Genomic DNA, 22,443 nt, shown 5'->3' with positions numbered 1-22,443 from the left:
CTGGAAACCAACCTCACTTCGCCTCCCTCACTCAGCTCCAGCAAACAGACCCAGACCCCAGGTGTGCTGACTGGACCTCCTCAGCAGCCCCTGGATCTGTTCACTTCCCTTTATTCCTAACAAACACCTGAAGGATCAGGGGTCAACTCGCTATGCCGGTAGGCCAAATCCAGCCTACCAACAATTTAACTATAGGTCTTAACCTGACAAGGCAATTTTCTTGCCTAAAATATTCCTTCACATGTTGAAATTATGTTAAAGTTCAAAATTATGACTTTGAACATGATTAAAAATCCTATCTGCACAGTGATTTGATGTGATTTAAAGCCCAGTATTTTGTCATTCTTGGTGACAAATTTATAATTTACTACGAATGAATTTATAATTTACCATGTTAAGTAAGATTCTTCTGTTAGCTGAAAACATAACAAAAGTAAACTGCAACATTGTTTCGTTTGCTGTACAACGTATTTCAGACTCCCACCAGGGGGAGTTCCTACACCTCCAAACGGCCCTTGAAGCATGCCGAGTTTTCTCAAAGAGAAATTTAAATGTTCCTGTCTTTCTCTCCCAAAGGAACAAAAGTATTGCAATCTCGACTTAAAATCAGAAACTATAACCAAAACATGAGCCACCTGGGGCAACCACAGGCACACTGGGATTACAAATTACCTCTGAAAGGACCCCAGCTGTTTTGACATTTGTTTCGACCCCTTATGCAGAAGTGTGCCTGGGCAGATTATAAAAGAAAAACAAACAAAAACCTACTTCTCTACTTTTGAAACCTCCCACATTATTTTAATAAATTAATTCCTAAATTTGACAGCTAAAAGAAACAATAATTCCTTAGTAGTTTTTTTTAAGATTTTTTTTTTTTGATGTGGACCATTTTTAAAGTCTTTATTGAATTTGTTACAATATTGCTTCTGCTCCCTGAGGCATGTGGGATCCCAGCTCCTTGATCAGGGATCGAACCTGTACCTCCTGCACTGGGAAGCGAAGTCTCAACCACTGGACCGCCAGGGAAGTCCCCTAAGTAGTTTTCACATAAGTGTATGATACTATTTTAGAAGATGGGAAAAGATGTGGTTTGGAGGGGTTAAATGACTTATCAAAGGTCCGAAGTTTAGTTAGTAGAAAAACAGAAAAACAAAAAACAAAAAACAGCAGTTCTTTTAACATAAGTCATCAGTATTTTTTCCAAGTAAATCTGAACAGGCCAAGTCTATTTCTCCTAGGTACTTAAAAGCCTAAAAATTCTTCAGCATGAAAATATGTCTTAGAAAACCATACCAGGAGATAATGTAACAGTCCAGAAAATAGCCCTGTTAAGACTTCTTTTGTATGGCATGTATTTTGTGGAGAAGAAGTATGAATTTAGGGAATGGGATGAAAGAGAAAAAAAATCACCTTCCTCTACTTGCTAAAAAATTGGTCTTTGTGTACCAGGCCAGGGGCAGAGTGTGATTCTGGGGGTCTGTGTGCAATTAAACAGGAAAGAAAATGATAGACAAAGTTCTAAGTCATTTGAGATGACTTTCACTAACAAGAGTAAACCATAACCCGACAAGAGTATATGAGAGTCTATAATGCATTAATCCAGAGAGAATGAACAACAGATATGAAATTATGATGTTCCCAGTAATGATCACATATGAAAACCGTTCATTTCAGGAACATAATGTATGAAATATTAAAAAAATTACTTAGATATATCCCAACCTGAGAGTTCTCCTTCTCATTTTTCTTCCCTTTCACAATTCTGAATGCTAAATTGTAGAGGCGCTTACAGAGGTAAGTCTCTTATACCCACGTGTGTCTTAGGAACACAGAGCCCACATAAGCCACGTGACCATTCCAGCCAGTGGCCCACACATACGGTGCTGCACACAATACATTCTATACAGCAAATCATTGTGTATAAAATGAGTGCTTTCCTGGGTCCCTTCTGCACAACACTCACACTCTTTAACTGAACTCCTAATTTAGTGTCTCCTGCGTAACAGACAGGCTCAGCTGAGTTCGGTTGCTTCACCCTAATATTAACCATCAGTGGTGTTTCAGCCCTCACCACTACCACTAACCTTCTGGTTCTCAGATCTGTAATCACTGAAACAATATCAGATCTGTAACCACTGAAACGATATCAGACCCACTCACGAAAATATTTGTAAAACCCTAAGAACTGGCTGAAATTAGTTGTTTTTATTTGTTTTAAGGGAAAAAGGGTTGAATATTAGCCATGAAAAGGAACGAAATTGGGTCACTTGTAGACATATGGATGGACCTATAGTCTGTCATACAGAGTGAGGTGAGCCAGAAAGAGAAAAACAAGTACCGTATATTAACGCATATATGTGGAATCTAGAAAAATGGTACAGATGAACCTATTTCCAGGGCAGGAATAGAGATGCAGACATAGAGAACGGACATGTGGACACAGTGGGGGAGGAGGAGGGTGGGATGAATTGGGAGACTAGGACAGACATATATACACTACCATGCATAAAATAGACAGCTAGTGGGAACAAGCCATAAAGCACAGGAAGCTCAGCTCAGTGCTCTGTGACGACCTAGACAGGTGGGATGGGGGTGGGGTGGGAGGGAGGTCCAAGAGGGAGGGGATATATGTACAATGAAGCTGATTCACTTCATTGTACAGCAGAAACTAACACAACATTGTAAAGCTGTTAGACTCCAGTTAAAAAAGAAAAGTGAATAGTACTTGGTCAGAGCAACAGATTTCTTTCCAATATATAATGTAATATTAGACATAAATAAAAATCAATTTTATCATTAAAGAAAAGCATATGTATCACATTTTCCCTTATCCACATCTTTTTGAAAAAGGCAGTGTGGCCAAGTGGCTTTGCAGTCAACATGGACTGAAGATGAAACCTTGGGGATAATCCCTACCTTTTCCAAGACTCAGCTTCCTCTTGTATAAAACAGTTAATGGACTCACAGCCATGCTACCAGCATTAAATGTGATACATATGCCAGTCACAGTGCATGAAGCAGGCCCTCAAAAGGGAGCATTAGCTTTTTCATTCACAGTTCATGCATTCATTTAGTCAAACTCCACAACAAGTCATTTAAATGCTTCTAGGAAGCATTTTCCCCACATCAAAGTTGTTAGAAGGGAAACTCCTCTTCCCCAGTCCTTTGGTTTCCAAGAGAAGGGATTTTTTGTCTTAAACGTTTCAAATTCTTCTTGTCTTATTTCATAAATCGTTCAGAATCCAAGAAAAGAGAGAAGGGTCATTGACTGCACACCATCTCCCACCCCCCTGAAATGTGCCAAAAACCATTAAAGACAAAACACAATGTGGAGAACAAGTTAACACTGAAATATTAATACTTTTGGTCGGACCAAGTGGCAGTGGCCTGCGTTGTGCAATACCCTGGACTTTTACACTCTGGCAGCTGGCCCTTAACGACCACAACCTGGGCTGGCAGTTCCAGGACAGCCATGTGGGATTTCCACCTTGGTAGGTCACGCAACGTACAGAAGTGCGATCCAAAGACAAGCAGCTATTTTTATACAATTGGCTGCCGCTGGGCCTAAAGCAAATGGCAAGTGAGCCCTGAAGGCCTGGCTCAGCCCTTGAGCTTGGACCCACACTCGGCCCAAGTTCAGGCTCTGTGATGCAGGCTGCTGTGGCTTGCCCTTGAACAATACAGCACGGCTTTGACCTAAGTAAGCATGGCACAGACAAGGATGTGAAAGAAAGGGTGTTGCAGTGGAAAACAGTACAGTGGTCCCTCAAAACTTTAAACACAGAATTAAAATATCCAGCAGTTCTGCTCCTGGGTTTACACCCAAAAGTGACAGGAGGGGCTTGAACAGGTATTTGTACACCTATATTCACAGCAGCATTACACACAGTAGCCAAATGGAAACATCCCGAAATCCACCAATGGATGAATGAATAAACAAAACACGGGATATATATACAGTGGAATATTATTCAGCCTTAAAAGGGAAGGGAGGACTTCCCTGGTGGCGCAGTGGTTAAGAACCCGCCTGCCAATGCAGGGGACAGGGGTTCGAGCCCTGGTCTGGGAAGATTCCACATGCCGCGGAGCAACTAAGCCCGTGCGCCACAACTACTGAGCCTGCACTCTAGAGCCCACGAGCCACAACGACTGAGCCCACATGCCACAACTACTGAAGTCCGCACATCTAGAGCCCGTGCTCCACAACAAGAGAAGCCACCACGATTAGAAGACCACGCACCACAACGAAGAGTAGCCCACGCTCTCTGCAACTAGAGAAAAGCCCACGCGCAGCAATGAAAACCCAATGCAGCCAAAAATTAATTAATTAATTAATTTTTAAAAAGGGAAAGGAAGGGAATTCTGACACCTGCTACAACATGGAGGAACCTTGTGAGCTAAGTGAAATACGTCGGTCACGAAAGGACAAATACTGTATGAGTCCATGTACGAGGGGACCTAGAATATTCAAATTCATAGAGACAGAAAGTAGAATAATGTTTATTAGGGGCTGAGAGGAGTGGGTAATGAGGAATCACTGCTTAATGGGGGACAGAGTTTCAGTTTGGGCAGACGAAAAAGTTCTGGAAGTGGACGGTGGTCACGGCTGCATAGCACTGTGAGTATAATTAATGCCACTGAACTGTGCACTTTAAAACGGTTAAAATGGTGAATTCTGTGTTATGCATATTTTACCACAAGAAAAGAAAAGCGAAAGGGCAGGGGAAGGAAAAACAAAACAAAAACAAAATGGTGTCCCAGTCAGGGCTCTCTCCTCAAAATAGAGAGAGCTTCCAGAATACTATCTGGTGTTTCTATAGCCCGATCTTGAAGAAACTGTTGGGTCCAACTCCAGGCAAGCAGTATAGACAGGCTGCTCCAAATTCTGTTCCTTTTTATGCCTTATCTTTATGGATACAAGTCGGAACTGTGAGAAGGTTTATTTTAAGTTCATGTGGTTGGTCCACAGACTCAAGAGTTCCCCTCCAAATCCCTGGCCCTACAGCTATTAATCACCTAAATGCTAACCGCTGCTTCAGATTTTCAAGATCCAAAGTGGAAGATACATAGATGGGGGCAGATTTTATAAATAAAGAAGCAATAAGGATAATCTTATTAAAGAGATATGCTGTCATCTTGGGTTGAGTCAGAAAAGCAATTTGACAAAATTACTGCCTGCACGAAGAAGGCAACCACTAAGGGCTGTCCTTGGAACGATTAGGCTCATTCCGGAAATCAGAAAGGTGCTAGAAGCTTAGAGCTTAGAACACTCTCTCATCTTCCTGTCAGGACAAGAGGAACAAAAACAAAACAACAAAAATAAGCAAGGCAGGTTGATGAAACAGGAGGCAGAGAGGGCCACCCTTTGGAGAAAGGTTGACATCTTGGGGAATAACTGGACAGAGCTGCAACAGAAAAGGAGACCTTGACACCCGGTTCAACAGACAGAGACAGGGACAGCCTGGAGTCTAACTCAAGTGAGGGAGCAATATCTCTGTGCTTGTTTGAGCCTTAAAAAACAAAAACAAAAACCTCTAATAAAGGAAGACAAGCGAGATCTCAGAGGACTGGAATTGCTCCTCCTGAAGGAACCAGGATTCAGTTGTAGGAACTGTGGAGAAACACACTTCTAAAGCCAGGTACAAAACCCACAGTGAGAGCAACTGAGGACCTACCCACATCTCCAAAGACTGACACAGCTCTACCAAGGATTATACAAACTCTGGACAGGCTGTGAGGGGTGGGGGTAGCGGTGGAGATCGGAGATCAGATGAAGATGCTCGGAGCACAGCAGGTGGAGGGACTGTCACCACCTGTGCCCTGAGGGAACACACTTGCAAAGTTTATGGAATTAGGACTCAGTCTAAGAGAAGGCACAGCATCGAGGAAACCTACTAAAGGGGAACCAGGGAGAACAAGACAGACTGATGCCAGCCCTAAATTAGATGCTGGTCTATTGGGAGAGCGTCTCCGATGTAAGAGCACCCAATGCAAGGAATAGAAGAAGATTCGGCAGGCCCAGAACTTAGCAACTGTATCTCTCTTGCCTTGGGAGAAATCACAAGAAAATATCTAGAGGAACACCTAGAGGAAAAAATAGATTTAGACCGAAAAGGAAAGAAAAAGGTTTAAAAAAAAAAGAAAAAGAAAAAGGAATGCAGCAATTCCAGCAGACAGCAGTAGCTTACAAGCATTAGGGAAAAAGAGACCGGCAAAAGCAGCTGGTTAAACAGCAAGAAACTCATCTAAGCCTCCCTGACAGGAAAAGGGGACAGGTAGAGACCAGCACATCCTGCAGGCAGAACACAGCCTAGAGACAAAGAAGGGCACACGCACAAGCTGGAGGAGACAGCGCGGGGCTCGGGGGCCAGAAGCTACCCGCACTGGGCCCCAAGACCCCCGAGTGTCAACAGCAGTTCCCCGCCAGGAATCTGCTGCGAACAAGCTCCACCTGAAACAAGCCGGACGAAAAGGGAAAAACCTTCCCAAAGAAGCAGGTTCCAGAAGCCTCTGTGTGCTCCTGGTAAGAGGCAACGGAAACCACACCACAAACAGGTCTCAAAGTCCCCACCCACAGATGTTCCATCCCTTAACAGAGCGGGGACACCACTCAGCACAGGAGTGCCGGAAACAAGGGCTCCCTGCAAAGAGGAGAGGACAGACACACCTGGTGACTGGACTGCCCCACAGCAAGGCTCTGACTCTGAGCACAGACCCGAGAATCTGAGCATCTCGGTGTCACTTCTGAAGAGAGGAGGTGGCTCCTCCCCAAACTCGCCTCCAGACAGACAACCTCTGCCCACAGAGATTAAGGGCGCAGGTCTTGGCCTCAGAACAACTGGCATGAGCTGAAGCTGAAACCAAGGTGATGGTTTCAGCCTTCCATCCCTCTCTTTGGCAAAGATGAAGTACTGGGAACAATTCTGCCCAAAATTAGTGCCTTGAGGGCTGGGGGCATGTTTTCCAAACTTGGTGGATGTAAGGTTGATAATCTAATATTCCTGTGTGTCTTGTTAAGATTCTAGACTCGGGCTTCCCTGGTGGCGCAGTGGTTAAGGATCTGCCTGCCAACACAGGGGATACGGGTTTGAGCCCTGGTCCAGGAAAATTCCACATGCCGCGGAGCAACTAAGCCCGTGCGCCACAACTACTGAAGCCCGCGTGCCTAGAGCCCGTGCCCCACAACAAGAGAAGCCACTACAATGACAAGCCCACACACCACCACGAAGAGTAGCCCCCGCTCACCATGACTAGAGAAAGCCCACATGCAGCAAAGAAGACCCAACACAACCAGAAATAAAATAAAAGAAATAAATAAATTTATTTTAAAAAAAAAAGATTCTAGACTCAAGCTCCACTTGAAACAAGCAGAGACAAGAGAGACTTAGTGTTGAACTACTGTAATTTCTGAGAAGCCCTGGGGAAGCCACGCACATCCTGGCAGGGGGCTTTCCGAGAAGTCCTGGGCGGGGGGCAGGGGGAGTTACCCCAGCTGCACACAGGCATGGAGAAGCTCTCTGGCTAAGACCAAAAAAAAAGGAATTAGGGAGGACTTCAAATTCTCTGCATGTTAGCTCGCAGGCCAACATAATTTGATGTGGGACTACAACCTTGAACTTTCATGTCTTGCCAAGGATTACTTCTCTGAATTTTAAATTTCTCCCTGAGAGTTTCATAATAGGAGAGGGTTTATATACAAAAACTTTTTTACGTGATAAATGCATTTTAGCTATGTGCCAGATACTAGGTTCTAAGCTTTCTACATGTATTCATTTATTCAATAACTATAGCACTCCTATGAGGTAGCGCTATTGTCTGTTTTATAGATAAACTGAGACATGAAAGGGTTAGGTAAACTGGCCAAGACCACTCAGGACCGAGACTTTTACCCAGGTGGCCTGGTTTTAGAATTCACTTTCTTATTCACTTCACTATACAGTTCTGTGATGGGGCATCCTTATAAGGCTGGGTTGTTTTTTTTGTTTTTTTGTTTTTTTTGGAATATCTTAATTCTGTTATTTGATCCCCTTTCAAAGCTCTGGTAAGCTTTATTGGATACTTGAAAGAATCTGGGATTGGAAACAGATGAGGATATGAACTTCAGACCTGGGGCACAGTGTGGCTTTGGAGCAGATTATCGATGAATTATTATAATGCATCTCAGAGCTTTCCAGGGGAAAACCCAACTGTGCATCCCAGTGGTCCACAGAGGATCGACAAAGCAGGGCTGGTGCCAGCAGGAGAAAGAACAGGCTCAAGAAGGCAGGAGCACGGCCACAGGAAGTCTGCTCATCTCCGTGCAGAGAGGGAGGGCCATGGGCTTAACAACGGGTAAGCCCAAAGGGTCGAAAGTCCAAAACTGAGGAGCGGTATCAGGAAAGTAAACACTAAACACTAAATACTCCTGATACTCCTGTTCCTTTGCCCCAAGCCTTCCTCTACCCTCAAGGTAGAGGCAGTTGCCTATGAGTGAGCCACAGACAATGACCCTGCACTGCAGGCAGGGTGACAGGGCGGGGGCTATTGGAGGAGTTGGTTTCTTTTCTCCTTCTCTCTATGTCCTGGGTAAGGGTGTCTGTCCTTGATTCAAACATCCCTTCCATAAGAGGAAATGCAGATGGTCAACAGGCACGTGAAAAGATGAATGCTAATCATCAGGGAAATGGAAGTCAAAACCACAATGAGATTATCACCTCACACCTGACAGAATGGCTATCCTCAAAAAGACCGCAAATAACCAAACGCTGGTGAACATGTGGAGAAAAGGGAACCCTGTTACACTGGTGGAGGGGATGCAAGTTGGTGCAGTCACTGTGGAAAATAGTATGCAGGTTTCTCAAAAAACTAAAAATAGAACTACCACATCCCAGCAATTCCACTCCTGGGTATATATCCGAAAAATACTCATTTGAAAAGATACATACACCCCAATGTTCATAGCAGTTTTATTTACAATTGTCAAAATATGGAAGCAACCTAACTGTCCAACAACAGATGAATGGATATGGATAAAGAAGATGTGGTGTGTATATATATATATATATGTATATACATATATATATATACACACACACACAATGGAATACTACTAGCCATGAAGAAGAATGAAATTTGCAACAATATGGATGGACTTGGGGGGTATTACGCTAAGTGAAGTAAGTCAGACAGAGAAAGACAAATACTGTATGATTTCACTTATCTGAAACACAAAACAAACTAGTGAATAAAACAAAAAAGCAGCAGACTCACAGATATAGAGAACAAACTAGTGGTTACCAGTGCGGAAAGGAAAAAGGGGAGGGGCAAGACAGAGGTAGGGGATTAAGAGGCATAAACTATCATGTGTAAAATAAGCTACAAGGGTACACTGTGCAACACAGGGAATAAAGCCGATATTTTATAATAAGTATAAATGGACTATAACCTTTAAAAATTGTGAATCACTATATTGTACACCTGTAACTTATGTAATATTGTACATCAACGATACTTCAACTAAAAAAAATGTCCCTTCCAATGGGCCACACCACAGTCTACCTGGGGGCCGCGAGTTAGCAACTCCGACCCTCTTACGTCAGCTGACACAGAATGTGGCTTATCAGTAATATAAATTTAGTTTTCTAGCTTCTGATTCTTATAGATCCACCAGTTCAGAACCTGAGGAAGAGAGGTGCTATCTATTTACTGGGCACCTTCAAGTCTTCTAACAAAAGTTTCTGGAATATCCTAATATAGTGAATGTTGGCAGAATTACAATTTCTTGCTTTTTACGGTCATTTATTCAATTCTCAATCATTTATTTACTATGTGTTCTGTGGCGAGGCTCTGTGCTAGGTGATAAGAAAACAAATATTGGTTAGGACACGATTCCTGCTCTTTAAGGAGCTTATAATCTTATCAAAGGAAAACACATACACAGAAACAAAAGCTTTTGCATACTATCCTTGCTAAGACACGGGTCTCTCAGGGCTTTCAGTAAGGAACTAGTCAATTCTCCAGGAGGCAAAAAAGGGACTAAGCAAGTGCTGAGTTAAAAAGAGGGTCCGAGGGTTTCCCTGGTGCCACAGTGGTTAAGAATCTGCCTGCCAATGCAGGGGACACGGGTTCGAGTCCTGGTCCGAGAAGATCCCACATGCCGCAGAGCGACTAAGCCCGGGCACCACAACTACTGAGCCTGCACTCTAGAGCCCGCGAGCCACAACTACTGAGCCCACATGCCACAACTACTGAGCCCACGGACCTAGAGCCCGTGCTCCGCAACAAGAGAAGCCACAGCGATGAGAACCCCAAGCACCCCAACAAAGAATAGCCCCCGCTTGCAGCAACTAGAGAAAGCCTGCACGCAGCAATGAAGACCCAACACAGCCAAAAATAAATAAATTAATTAAAATTTTTAAAAAAAGGAGGGGCCGAGAAACTGTTCTCTCCTGGAACACTATTCTGTCCTGCCCAGAGAGCAGAGATTTGAGAGAAGCAAATGGGGCTGAAGGGGGGGGGGGAACCCGGGGGGTGGGGGGATTGGGGGGCAGGGGGAAGCCGAGGAAAGGGGAACACCCCCACCCCTGGGTACCTCCTGCAGCTTCACCAAGCTTCCTTCCTGTCTCCCATTCACCAGCCCTCTATCTCTTCCCAAACTCCCACTCCGCTGAATCATTCTCACTGGAGGCTCCAATGAAAAAAAGAAAAAATTTTAAATTTAAGCAATTTCCTTGCTTTAAAAGCTGCATTCAGAGGCAAGTAGGTTAACAGCGTATATTTTCCTAACATACAGTAATAACTCTCCAGAGTCTGACAGACTTAACATTTTTGTGTTAAAAAAGGTAACTTTCAGCAGGCAAATAAATGTTATTAAATATGTTATGTTCCCACCCAGATTTGTAGGAATTCTTAGCTATCACACCCAGAAAATCTGTGTATTTCATTTAACTTATCCTGTAAGACATCAGGAAAACAGGGCAGCCACAGCGGCCTTTAACCTTTCCCTGTTTTTATTTTCCATCTCCAGATCCTCGTTCAGACTTCTGAAACTTAATTTGTTACTGAGAAACCTGCCCCTTTCCATTTCTCCTCTGTCGAACTGTGATTGGAAACATTCCTTGTCCTCCTTCCCACACTGAGTTTATAGCTTCCCTTCCAGACCACCGCACTTACTCGGCAGGGATCAACACCTAGGAGGCGAGTCCCCCGACAGAAACATGGGGCACCCTCCCCGAGCCTGGCCGGCACCAGGCTCCATGCAAGCTGGCACCGCAGGCCTCTCCAACACCTGTCCCGGGCGGGCAGGCAGGCACAGGGCCTGACGGCAGCACGCCAAAGCCAGGCTGTGCCAGTCTTAAAAGGGTAGCAACTCCTGGTCTGAAGTGTTATCAGACATCACACACAATCCCCAGAAATAATCTCTCCTTTACACAATCCGGTAACAGGATACTGCAGACACTCTGAAAAGTTCAGAAAGGAGGTGACAAAATATTCTTCCTGGTCACCTATGTTGAGTGTGACTGTGGTCTTGGGGCTTATTTCTAATTTTTCACTTCTCTGGTTTCCTGTGTTTTCTTATAATTACACTGTAATTTTTTATCGTCACAATCTCCTTTTGAGAGAATTCAATACTATGATACTAGGTTAGGACACACAGATCCACTGTTACTTCGTGGGAACTGTGTCGTCGGCTTTCCTCTAATTTAAAACCTCTCTGTGTTTCCCATATTGCCTTATAATTCCACCTTTAACAATAAATATTATTTTACAGTGATTCCAATAATAATAATTTAAGTTCTTTTAACTCTCTGAGACAAGGTTATTGCTATAGTGACCCTATATGCTAGATTCTGAAAGAATGACAATTTCAAATATTGTGTTGTCCAAATAAACCACTGAAACATTCCTCAAATCTCAATGTCTTGGATCCAAAACAACACTAAAGAAAACGTTAAAAAATAAAACTTCTTCTGGGCCTCCTGGTGGCGCAGTGGTTGAGAGTCCGCCTGCCGATGCAGGGGACACGGTTCGTGCCCCGGTCCAGGAAGATCCCACGTGCTGCGGAGCGGCTGGGCCCGTGAGCCACGGCCGCTGAGCCTGCGCGTCCGGAGCCTGTGCTCCGCAACGGGAGAGGCCACAACAGTGAGAGGCCCGTGTACCGCAAAAAAATAATAATAATAAAAATAAATAAAATTAAAAAATAAAACTTCTTACTTTTTCATGAGCCTAACACAACTCTATTTACATATGACATCCCACCATATACTTTACAGTTACAATCATAGAGTACAGTCTAGCTTATATTCTACTATTCGCTTGTCAGACATTTCTACATAAGCACCATAATTGTAACTTGGAAGAACTACTTAATATTCTGCTATGCTGATATATTTAAATTTATCAAATCCTTTTTCGACTGGTGAGGTTTTAGGCTGTTTCTACTGTTTTTGCCGTTATAAAAATGCTGCCAAAAAATTTTTTTTTGCATATACCTTTCCTGGAACATGAATTACAAAGTCAACAATATGAAAATCATTACCTGGGAAAAAATTTAAAGCATACTGAGCCAGGACTGCCAATCCCAGCTCTGTCCTCAACCTCCGCCAAGTAACCTAAATTCTAAGACCATTCTACAATTTCTAAAATAAGAATAATTACCACCTGCCCTGGTAGTAAATCTGTTGAAGGTCATCTGGTTGATGTGGTGAAAAGTTGAAGTTAGACAAATCTTAGATATTACGACTGGAGATATGCTATTTGGGGCTCTTAACCTGGGTGCCCACTGACTCATCTACCTATGAAAAACTCTGGGGGCTGCCCTCAATGTACCACACACTAAGGTGATGCTGAGATTATGAAAATGAAAAAGAAACAGGCCTGGGCCTAGAGAGTCTCATGGAAGAGCAGTGGAGGGAGACAGCCCGGGACACTAAATGTTAAAGCAGCTTTGAACCAAGCGTCGTGGGACCAGAGCAGAGACTGGCCTGGGAACCTGGAGAGGAGGTGATATCTGAACTGGGTCTCAAGGGACAGAATTAGAAGTAAAAGTGGAGTCAGAACGGGGGAAAAGCTTATGAAGGGGAGACAGTCTGTACAAAAGGATGGCATGGTCTAGCAGTGACGGGAGGTTTGTGAGGCCAGAGATGAGAAGAGCAGGGTGGTACCCCCGAGGCTGGAGAAGAAGCTGGACCCAGGTGACGAAGGACCTTGTAGGCCAAGCTTGGGTGCTTGGGCTGGATCCTGCAAACAACAGGGACCCAGCAGCGTAGTGACCAGGGAAATAACGAATAGTTTTGTTTAAGAAGACATCACCAGCATGCACAGCAGGTGCACCGGAGGGGAGAAAGCCTGACTGGGGGATAATCCAGGTGCCAAATGATGACAGGACTGCAACAAAAGCAGAGGGACCTCAGATTCTCACTCAAACCCACTGTCATAGTGACGTCTTGTCTGCTAGGAACGCTCACTCCATAAACGTCAAAGCAAATGAAAAAGAAGGACTAAATGAAAAGGCAAATTAATTCCTCATGTCTGCCCCCTTCTTCCCCTGAGCAGACACACATGTGCAGCAGAGAGGCTGCAATGCACACCCTCCTCTCACTGAACTCAGCCCCTGCTAGAGAACTCCTGGCCAGCAGGAATTTAGACAGAAGACTAGTCACACAAACACTCTCGGCTTCAGCAGAAGAGTGAGCCATTTAATCCAGTTCGACTGAGCAGGAAAAATGCAAAAGTAAGATATGGATGGACACAAACAAAAAGGACTGGAATGAGCTCATACTACAAAAAAACTGAGATAACCCAACAATTTTTTCACGGGCACCCTAGTTTATTTCACAAGAGGGACACATTTTTTTTTTGTTATTCCAAAAAACAAACTGAGGTCTTGAACCAAGTACAATCTATATGACATTATAAATAGTCACACTCTTTTTCCCCCTATCCATAGAAATAACATCAAATAAAATGGACATATTTCAACTGACCATCTTCCCTAAATGTATGCTCTTTCAGGAAAGGAGGATGAAATATAAAACAATGCCCTTTTCAGGGGGCTTTAGTAAAGTTATACTCTGTGACCTGGGGTTGGGCTCTGTCCTGGGGCTTTACGGGTGTTCATTTAGCGGTCCAACGAGAGACAGTGAGCTCAGTGGACGGAGCACAGGCTTGGAAAAAGACAGACAGCGGGAGGAAACTGGCTTTTGACCCTCATGGAAGTACTTAATTTTTCCTCCAGTTTGTATCCCTAAAATAAATCCATGGGTTTTTTTACTAGCATCATTTAAATTTGATTTTGTCATAGCTAACTGAATCTTTTAGCAGCTCAGGAGACAAGACCAAGTGCTGCCACAGTCCCTCTGTGTGAGGTATCATGCGGTAAGCTGCAAGGGTAAGTGAGCCAAAGTGTTCTGATTACATAACTTTCTAGTTGCTACCTTAGGAAGCAATTTTAAGTATGTGTGAGCAAAGACCAGTGACAATCCCTGTATCTGAAAGACTCAGGACATATTCATTTCTGCCTAAACCTTCTCGCTCTTTAGCCTTCTACCAGATGCACTTTCCAGCTCTGTTCTGGAGAAGATTCAGTCATGAGCACTCTTTCCCCCACCCTCCTTCCCCGTTGAGAGAAGAGACCTCTTGAACTCAGCACCCACCCCAGATTATGGGTCTGGACCACGGGCAAAAGGTAGACAAAAACACGGGACAGAAAGAATATCAAAATAAAGATACTCCTTTCTGGAAAAGGACAGCCGGCAACCTTACAGCCACTTAAAACACAACTTGAACGCATTTTATGTGTGCAGTTTAAATGCGAAAATATTATAGTCAGGATTTTTTCTGAGGAATGCCATAATTATTTCTTAAGTCTAAATTTTGTAGGTTTTTGTTTTTGTTTCTAGGTGTAGTAAGCCTTGAAAAAAAGACTTTAAAGTTTCTTTTTCTGAATCACTGTAAAAATGAAAGAAATTTAAACAACTGCCTTTTAAGAAATATTTTTTGATATTTAGACCTCTCAATACTGGGTTCCAACAAAAGATCAGTCAAAAAAATTGAGTTTTACCTTCAAACTCTGAAATGTATTCTACATTGTCACGTCATAAGAGCAGGGACACTGTGCTGTGTTCACTGCCCTATCACTTCCTGGAACATTCAAGAAATGGTATCTAATAACTAACTGTTGACTGACTGACGAGGGGAGCTATGCTCAACAGGGGCAGCCTTAGACAGTGACTTGACTAAACTCATAGATCCCAGTATAAATGAAAATGGAGAGAATCTACCATTGGGAACAGAGCTGAAGCTGAGACAGTCAAGGAGAACGCCGAGACACTCCAATGGGGGAAGAACTGTCTTTTCAACAAATGGAACTGGGATTACTGGAAATGCATACGAAAAGAATGAACTTGGATCCCGAGCTCACACTATACACTAAAATGAAGTAAAGATGGGTCACAGACCTCACTACAAGAGATGAACTATAAAACTCAGAAGAAAACACAGGAGTAAATCTTTACAACCTTGGACCTTGTTAGATTTGACAATAAAAGCATAAGCGACCAAATAAAAAATAGGTGAACTGGACTTCATCAAAATTAAAAATAAAAAGACAACCTAAAGAACGGGAGAAAAATACATACAAATCATGTACCTGATGAAAGTCTACTATCTAGAATATATAAGAACACTTACATCTCAACAATAAAAAGACAAATAACCCAATTAAAAAATGGGCAAAGGATCTGAATAGACATTTCTCCAAAGAAGATACAAAACTTATCAAAAAGCACATGGAAAGACACTCAACATCATTAATAGTGATTAAGGAAACACAAATAAAAACCACATGAGGTATCACTTCACACCCACGAGGATGGCTATAAAAAACAAAACAACAACAAAAAAACAGAAAATAACAAGCCTTGGCAAAGTTGCAGAGAACTGGAATCCTCATATATTGCTGGTGAGATTGTAAAATGATAACACTTTAGAAAACAGTTTGACAATTCCTCAAAATGTGAGACATAGAATTACCACATGACCCAGCAAAATTCCACCCTTACATACACACCCAAGAGAACAGAAGACATACGCCCACACAAACTTGTCCATGAATGTTCACAGCGACATTATTCATAATAGCCAAAAAAACTAAAACAAATCCAAAAATTGAAACCAATTGATAAATGTTTAAACAAAATGTGGTATATGCCTATACAATATATCATCTGGCAATAAAAAGGCAGGAAAAACTGATAACATGGATGAAACTTGAAAACACTATGCTAAGTGAAAGAAGCCAATCACAAAAGACCACACAATTCATTTACATGAAATGTCCAAAATAGACAAATCTATAGAGACAGAAAATAGAGTAACAGTTGCCAGGGACTAAGGCAAAGAAAATGTTCTAAAATTAGACTGTGAGAGAGTGGTGACTGCTGCACAACTCCGAGTATACTAACAGCCAGTGGGGGTATACTTTAAGCGGGTGAATTTTGTTGTATGTGAATCATATCTCGATAAAGCTGCTAAAAATAGATAAAAATGCAAAAAAGGAAAAAAGAAACAGAACAGAGTTTCGTACCAGCTAAAGCAGATACAAGAAAAGCCAAGTCACCGCCGTGGTAGGGGGAGCTGGCCGAAACTCGCCTCAGCCCAAGTTCATGGGCCCCTCCAACGGCAGGCCCCGGGCTGGGCCGGGAGGATACGGAAAGCCAAGTCAGGTGGCCCCCGCTTTCGTGGGTCTTAAATTCCACGAGTGAAAGAGAGAGTGGCTAAGTAAACACACTATGTGGGCGTGGGATTATTTCACCGGATACGAGTCCTAAGGCGGAAGGAAGTCAGTTGTACTGCGGACCAACCGAGGTCTGGAACTGAATGGGAGAGACAGCAAGATCCTTGGAGAACTCAAGATGAGAAAGGAAGGATGAAGTGAGGGTTAACTGTGAGAAAAGCTGGGGGAGGGGCGTCTGGGGAAACGGCAGGCACAGAGGTCCAGGGGCAGGAGGGGAAGAGGCAGTGTGAGCAGCAGAGGGAGGGAGGCGGGGGAGGGACGGCGCCAGACCGCGCAAGGCCTTCCAGCCACACGAAGGGTTCCGTTTAAGTCCTAAATCCTACGGGAATGCACGGAGAGCAGGTGACTGACGAGGTCCAACTTGCATTTTGGGGAAGAGGACTTGAAAGGGCTGAAGCAGACGCTGGTAGACCAGTTAAGGGGCTGCTACAGTGGCCCAGGTGAGGATGGCCTGGATGTGGGGCAGGGCAGAGGGCACCACGGCAAGGACGGGATCTGCCAGGAAGAGTGGATGGCAGGCACGCTCTCATCACACCAAGGCCTCTGAGGCCCTTAATTCCACGTATCCTTAAATTAACAGCATTAACTAAGGTAATCTGAACACCCGCCTCAGTTTCAATGCTTTTATCACCACTAACATGGCACCAGGCACTCAAAGCTCTCAGTCACCAGAGAAACCTGGCCATTCCCAGCTGCCCTCCCTCTCCCCCCGCTGAAGGACAGCCCCAAGATAAGGCTGAAAGTGCTCACAGGAAAAGCCCTCGCTGTCAGCACATGCAAATTAAACTTTCTCTAGGCCTTCCAAGCCCTTACAAAATGCAGGTCAGATCACAGCAGTCTCCAGCCTAAAACCTTTCAATACAGTCCCACTGGTTTTAGAACTTAAACCAAATCCAAATTTGCAAATAAAAAGAAATCTTCCTTAAAATCCTGAGGAAGGGCTATTCCATTTTATAAAAAAATGGAAATAGTATGTTAAATCCCTAAGAATGACCTATTGGGTAGCAAAGCACCCAGACATTACATTACAGGTAAATTAATTTTGCTTCTCTCTCCACTGGAATGAGCGCTCCATGGAGACAGAGGTGCCAGACTCATGCCTGGCCCAGAGCAGAGGCGCAGTGAAACTGATGGTGAAGGAAAGCCTGGTTACCATGACCTAGAAGAAGTCCGAGCAGTGGGCTTCAGTTATTCATTAAAAAGAAAGGGTAGGGCTTCCCTGGTGGCGCAGGGGTTGAGAGTCCGCCTGCCGATGCAGGGGACGCGGGTTCGTGCCCCGGTCCAGGAAGATCCCACATGACGCGGAGCGGCTGGGCCCGTGAGCCATGGCCGCTGAGGCTGCGCGTCCGGAGCCTGTGCTCTGCAACAGGAGAGGCCACAACAGTGAGAGGCCCGCGTACCATAAAAAAAAAAAAAAAAAAAAAAAAAGAAAGGGTAGGTAAGGTGGTAAGCTTCACAATATGTTGGGTCAAGTGCTTTTGGAATTTCAACAATTATCCACAGTTGCAGGGAAATATAAATAATCGAAGGGAAAAAACGGCCAACCCTATAAGCGATTAATGAAATACGCATTAAAAGAATTTTAAGGTTCCATTATATACCTACTAAGATATTGAAAACATTTCTCTCCCCTGAGCCACACCCAGGCAGGACTCATGGTAGGAGGGCGGGGAGACGGAAAGACGCTTGCAGGAATGTCATTACCAGTGACCAGGGAGGGTCTGGCTCCCTGAAAAGCACCCTGGCGAGATTAACAAGCCCTATAAACCGGTTGGTAGTCTTTAACTACAGAATCCTCTCTACAAAATACACCCCAAGGAAACACGTAGTCCAAAGGAGAAATAAAGAAACCTGTCAAATATGTACACGGCCTAATGGTAAAAATTATGAAAAACTGGGCACACTGCAAATGACCAACAACAGGACTAAGCAAACTATGGAATATCAACACCGTCGACTATACAGCCGTTAAAAAGAAGTATACGGATTTCACTGACACTTTACATACATACATTATTTCCATATGTACCAGGATTCTTTCCAAAAGCGGAACATGTTAAAATCCCACTTCTGACTAGGTAAAAAGGTCTGTCTGTACTCTGTGTAAGACACATAAATGTAGAGGCTACAAAGTTTGGTATTTATCAGCATTCAAAATAAATGTCCCACTAAAATCACCTGTGTTTGTGAAAGCTGAACGCTCTGGACCTGTGGAAGCAGAAAGTAAGCATTTGGTAGCTGTTTTACAGACCCTTCTGCAGAGATTCTGCGAGTGCCAATGCCAGATACCTGCAGGGAAAAAAAAAAAAAATCTATTACTTTTGAAACACATTTGACATAGTGCTGAAATACCTTTCCAAAGGAAATCTGTGTTCGTCAACTTGGCCGTCAAGACTATTAATCCAATTATTATATTTATCTTCGTCCCCAAAAAACAAAAATGCAACAAAAGTTGCTGTACTTAAGCTGAATGTTCCTCAATGCAGCAAATCTCTTCAGAAATAGACAACTTTTCTGATATGGGACCACGAGTTACATGAAATCCTGTAAGAATTAGCCACCAAAGTGATAGATCTTGGCACTTAAAAGAAAGATGTCACAGATACCGCTTAAGATAAAGATTCCCGACTATTTCTGTGACCAACAACAAAATGACTCCTCTCACTCACTCCCCAGTGCTTTGCCAGAATAGGGAGCTCCCTGGGAACGGGCCCCAAGCATGCAGTCCGTGTCCCCAGAGCAGAAACAGTCCTGAGCCCGGGAGAGGAGGAAGCAAAACCCCCAGGGGCCGCCCTCACAAGCTTCCTATCCCTGGACTGCTGGAGATGAGCGTCGTGAGTTTTGAAACCCCATTATATTTTATACTAGAAAACCGTCGGATAGATTTCTCTGTTTTGTTCTGATACCCTTTCGAGATCCAAGGTGCATTCCAGCCGTGCACTTTGCACGAAAGATGGCCACCTGGCCCGTGAGGCAGAGGAAGGAGGAGGGCTGGTTAGCTGGACATCAACTAAGCAGCCTTATACTTGAATGACATAAACTAGGTGGCAACATTTCCAAAAGGCTTTTCTTTAACACCCAAACTCCTTCATTACGTCAACAGCCAAATTACATGACCAACAGAAAAAGCTACTTACATGATAAGAAAGAACTCCATGTGAGGAGGTATTAATAAATAAAGAACTTTCAATGCTTCCTTCTTCAGTAGGTAAGAAAATAATTCTGAAGGACGTTTTCCCCATTGCTGGAATTACCTGAAAGAAAGCTACCTCATTAGCCACTTGGAATGGCCCCTCTTTGACAAACTGTCTTTCACAGACTTTCTTCTTGACAATTCCTGTTAACAGATATTTGCGTATTCTTGCACCCTTGATTTATGCATATCATGAATCCCCGAGAATGTCCAAACAGATCAATATCCAACAATCTAAGAGAAAATATCAAAGAACACACCGCGGACTTAGGGCAAGACAGCTTTCACCCCGAGTGGAGCCACGTGCCTCATACCTTTCCTTTATCCTCCTCTTCCTCCCCCATGTGTTCAAGGGCCTGTGTCTAACACACTTCCACCTCCACTTAAGTAAAGACAACCACCGGTGTACCGACATGTTGCTACTTAGTAGAAGTCAGGGACGGCGTTTATCTGGATGGACTGTCATGATCAAAGTACTGGGCTCCCCCTTACTCCACTTCCTGAGTCCCAGTATTAAAAAATAATGGGGATAGTAAGGAAAATAAACTCTAGTAGTAACCTGGATCTTCATTAAAAGTTAAAGACCTTTTAAAAGTTTAAAAATTAAAGTTAAATTGAATTAGTAAAATTAAGACTATTAGGGACTTCCCTGATGGTCCGCTGGTAAAGAATCCGCCTTCCAATGCAGGGGACGCGGGTTCAATCCCTGGTCAGGGAACTAAGATCCCACATGCCGCGGGGCAACTAATCCCACGCACCACAACTACTGAGCCCACGCACCACAACCAGAGGGAAGCCCGCACTCCGCAACAAAAAGCCCGCGCACCACGACGAAGAGCCCGCTTGCCACGATGAAGACCTGACGCAGCCAAAAAAGTAAATAATTTTTTAAAAAATTAAATTAAATTAAAACTATTAGAAGATCAGGGTTTTGAGCTCTGTGTTATGGTGCATATTAGCTTCACAAGGAACCACTCACCCCCCTTAGGCCTGTATTTAGAAAAGAGTCCTAACCATCCCAGCACGCTCGCCAGGTGAAGAGATCACCACTGTAAACTTGTACTAGTTACTAAATGCTTCAGCACTGGTAGTCACTACGGTACAAGTAATATTAAGGTTCTTTAAGTATGAGAAAGTCGTACTGAATACACATGCATTACTACCTAGTTTAAATTCGTTAAACTTTTTTTTCCCCACATAATCAAGAGCCACCAAAATTATGAATCTGAACAACTGAAAAAATAAATGCTAAAGCAAACACATAGAAGGAAAGCGTCTGGGTAGCAGAAAAAGGGGAGACAGGCAACAGAAAGTGAACAAACTACAGGCAAAGAAAGCAAGAGAAGCTGGCAGCCCGCCACAGCACAGCTTCCAAGACGCGTCCACACTCACCCTGCAGTGAACGGGAGGCACATGGAAATGTCCCGCAGCTGTAAACACGGAATTCACCACGACCTCGCTCTCCCTGCTAGGGTTATACGCATAGAGAATCTTTGCTGCAGGGTGTCCCAGGAACCTAGGAGGGGAACAAGGAAAAAACACAAGGGATTGTATGGTTATAAACAAAATCATCCATCCATCCATCCATATATACACTCTAAACCCAGAAAGCTGCTGAACTTCATTACAAAGTTAAAAGCAACAATCCTAGTGTTAATAAAGCATTCTATCCACAACAGTCAAAAAAATTTTTTAATCCTTTCTTTTACAAGACACTCACGCCAACCCACAGTAGCACCCCAACTGATTTTTGTATTAGAAGAATTCAACCCATCGAGGCCATTGAATGCTTCCAAAAAAACATCTAGGGGGAACTAGGTATCTGTCTGACATGGGTCTCTAATGCAAATGGAAATATGTTTAGATAAGAAACCGTACTCATAGAAAGAGCCAGTCTTCTTAGGGTTCATTTTCTGAGTAATACATTTAAAGATACTTTTGGGGGGAATGGATTTCAACTGGCAAAGAGACTGTGTTAAGTCTTATAAAAGAAAACTTAATTGTTAAACACCATTCTTCCGAGAAAAATGAAAGCTCTGCAGCACTTTCTAGCTTTGGTTGTTATCCATTTAAAGCATGAGTCTTTCAGAAAACTCTAATGAAAGCTTTGGCTCCTCCATCCACAAACATGCACACAAAAGTGTTATACATACTTTCAAAACTTTCCATGACCCTCAGAGTTAAGAATCTCTGCTCTTCAGCAAATACCCTAACTAATGGAAACCTTGATGTTGAATCTTTTCCGCAGGGCTCTCCATCTGCAAGGTGGGCTCTGACAAAGGAACTTCAAGAGGAAAGGGGCCAGTTTCTAGCCCAGCTGCCTGGAGCTACCTGCAATGTTCCCTCGAATCCTTTACTCTGATTGCTACTACCCAATACCAAATTCACTCCAGTTAAACCGTGTTGTGATAAATAGAGAGCCAGCAAAAATTTCACTTAAGTCATCTTTCCAGTTTTAACACCCTCAGTGGCAGAG

The 22,443-nt window shown here is 43.5% G+C and overlaps 1 protein-coding gene across 10 annotated transcripts in view; it reads right to left on the bottom strand.

The window, feature by feature from the left end:
• Positions 1–22,443, bottom strand: part of TMEM131L (transmembrane 131 like) — a 159,836-nt gene that overhangs the window by 61,243 nt on the left and 76,150 nt on the right. For 8 of the 10 annotated variants that reach the window (XM_027117234.1, XM_027117225.1, XM_027117228.1 and 5 more), the window contains 4 exons: positions 21,360–21,483; positions 19,912–20,028; positions 18,953–19,063; positions 7,435–7,521 (listed from right to left, as the gene is read on the bottom strand). In XM_027117234.1, the coding sequence (XP_026973035.1) occupies positions 7,435–7,521; positions 18,953–19,063; positions 19,912–20,028; positions 21,360–21,483 (439 nt within the window). Of the gene's footprint in view, positions 1–7,434; positions 7,522–18,952; positions 19,064–19,911; positions 20,188–21,359; positions 21,484–22,443 lie in introns of those variants that run through there. The other 2 variants (XM_027117230.1, XM_027117235.1) reach the window with 2 other exon arrangements.

Source organism: Aethalodelphis obliquidens, unplaced genomic scaffold, assembly GCF_003676395.1.
Source record: "Aethalodelphis obliquidens isolate GAN/ISIS:26980383/991018 unplaced genomic scaffold, ASM367639v1 scaffold17, whole genome shotgun sequence".
Classification (NCBI taxonomy): Eukaryota; Metazoa; Chordata; class Mammalia; order Artiodactyla; family Delphinidae; genus Aethalodelphis; species Aethalodelphis obliquidens.
The sequence above is the reverse complement of the archived record's forward strand: the minus strand, read 5'-3'. Positions and strand labels throughout refer to the sequence as shown.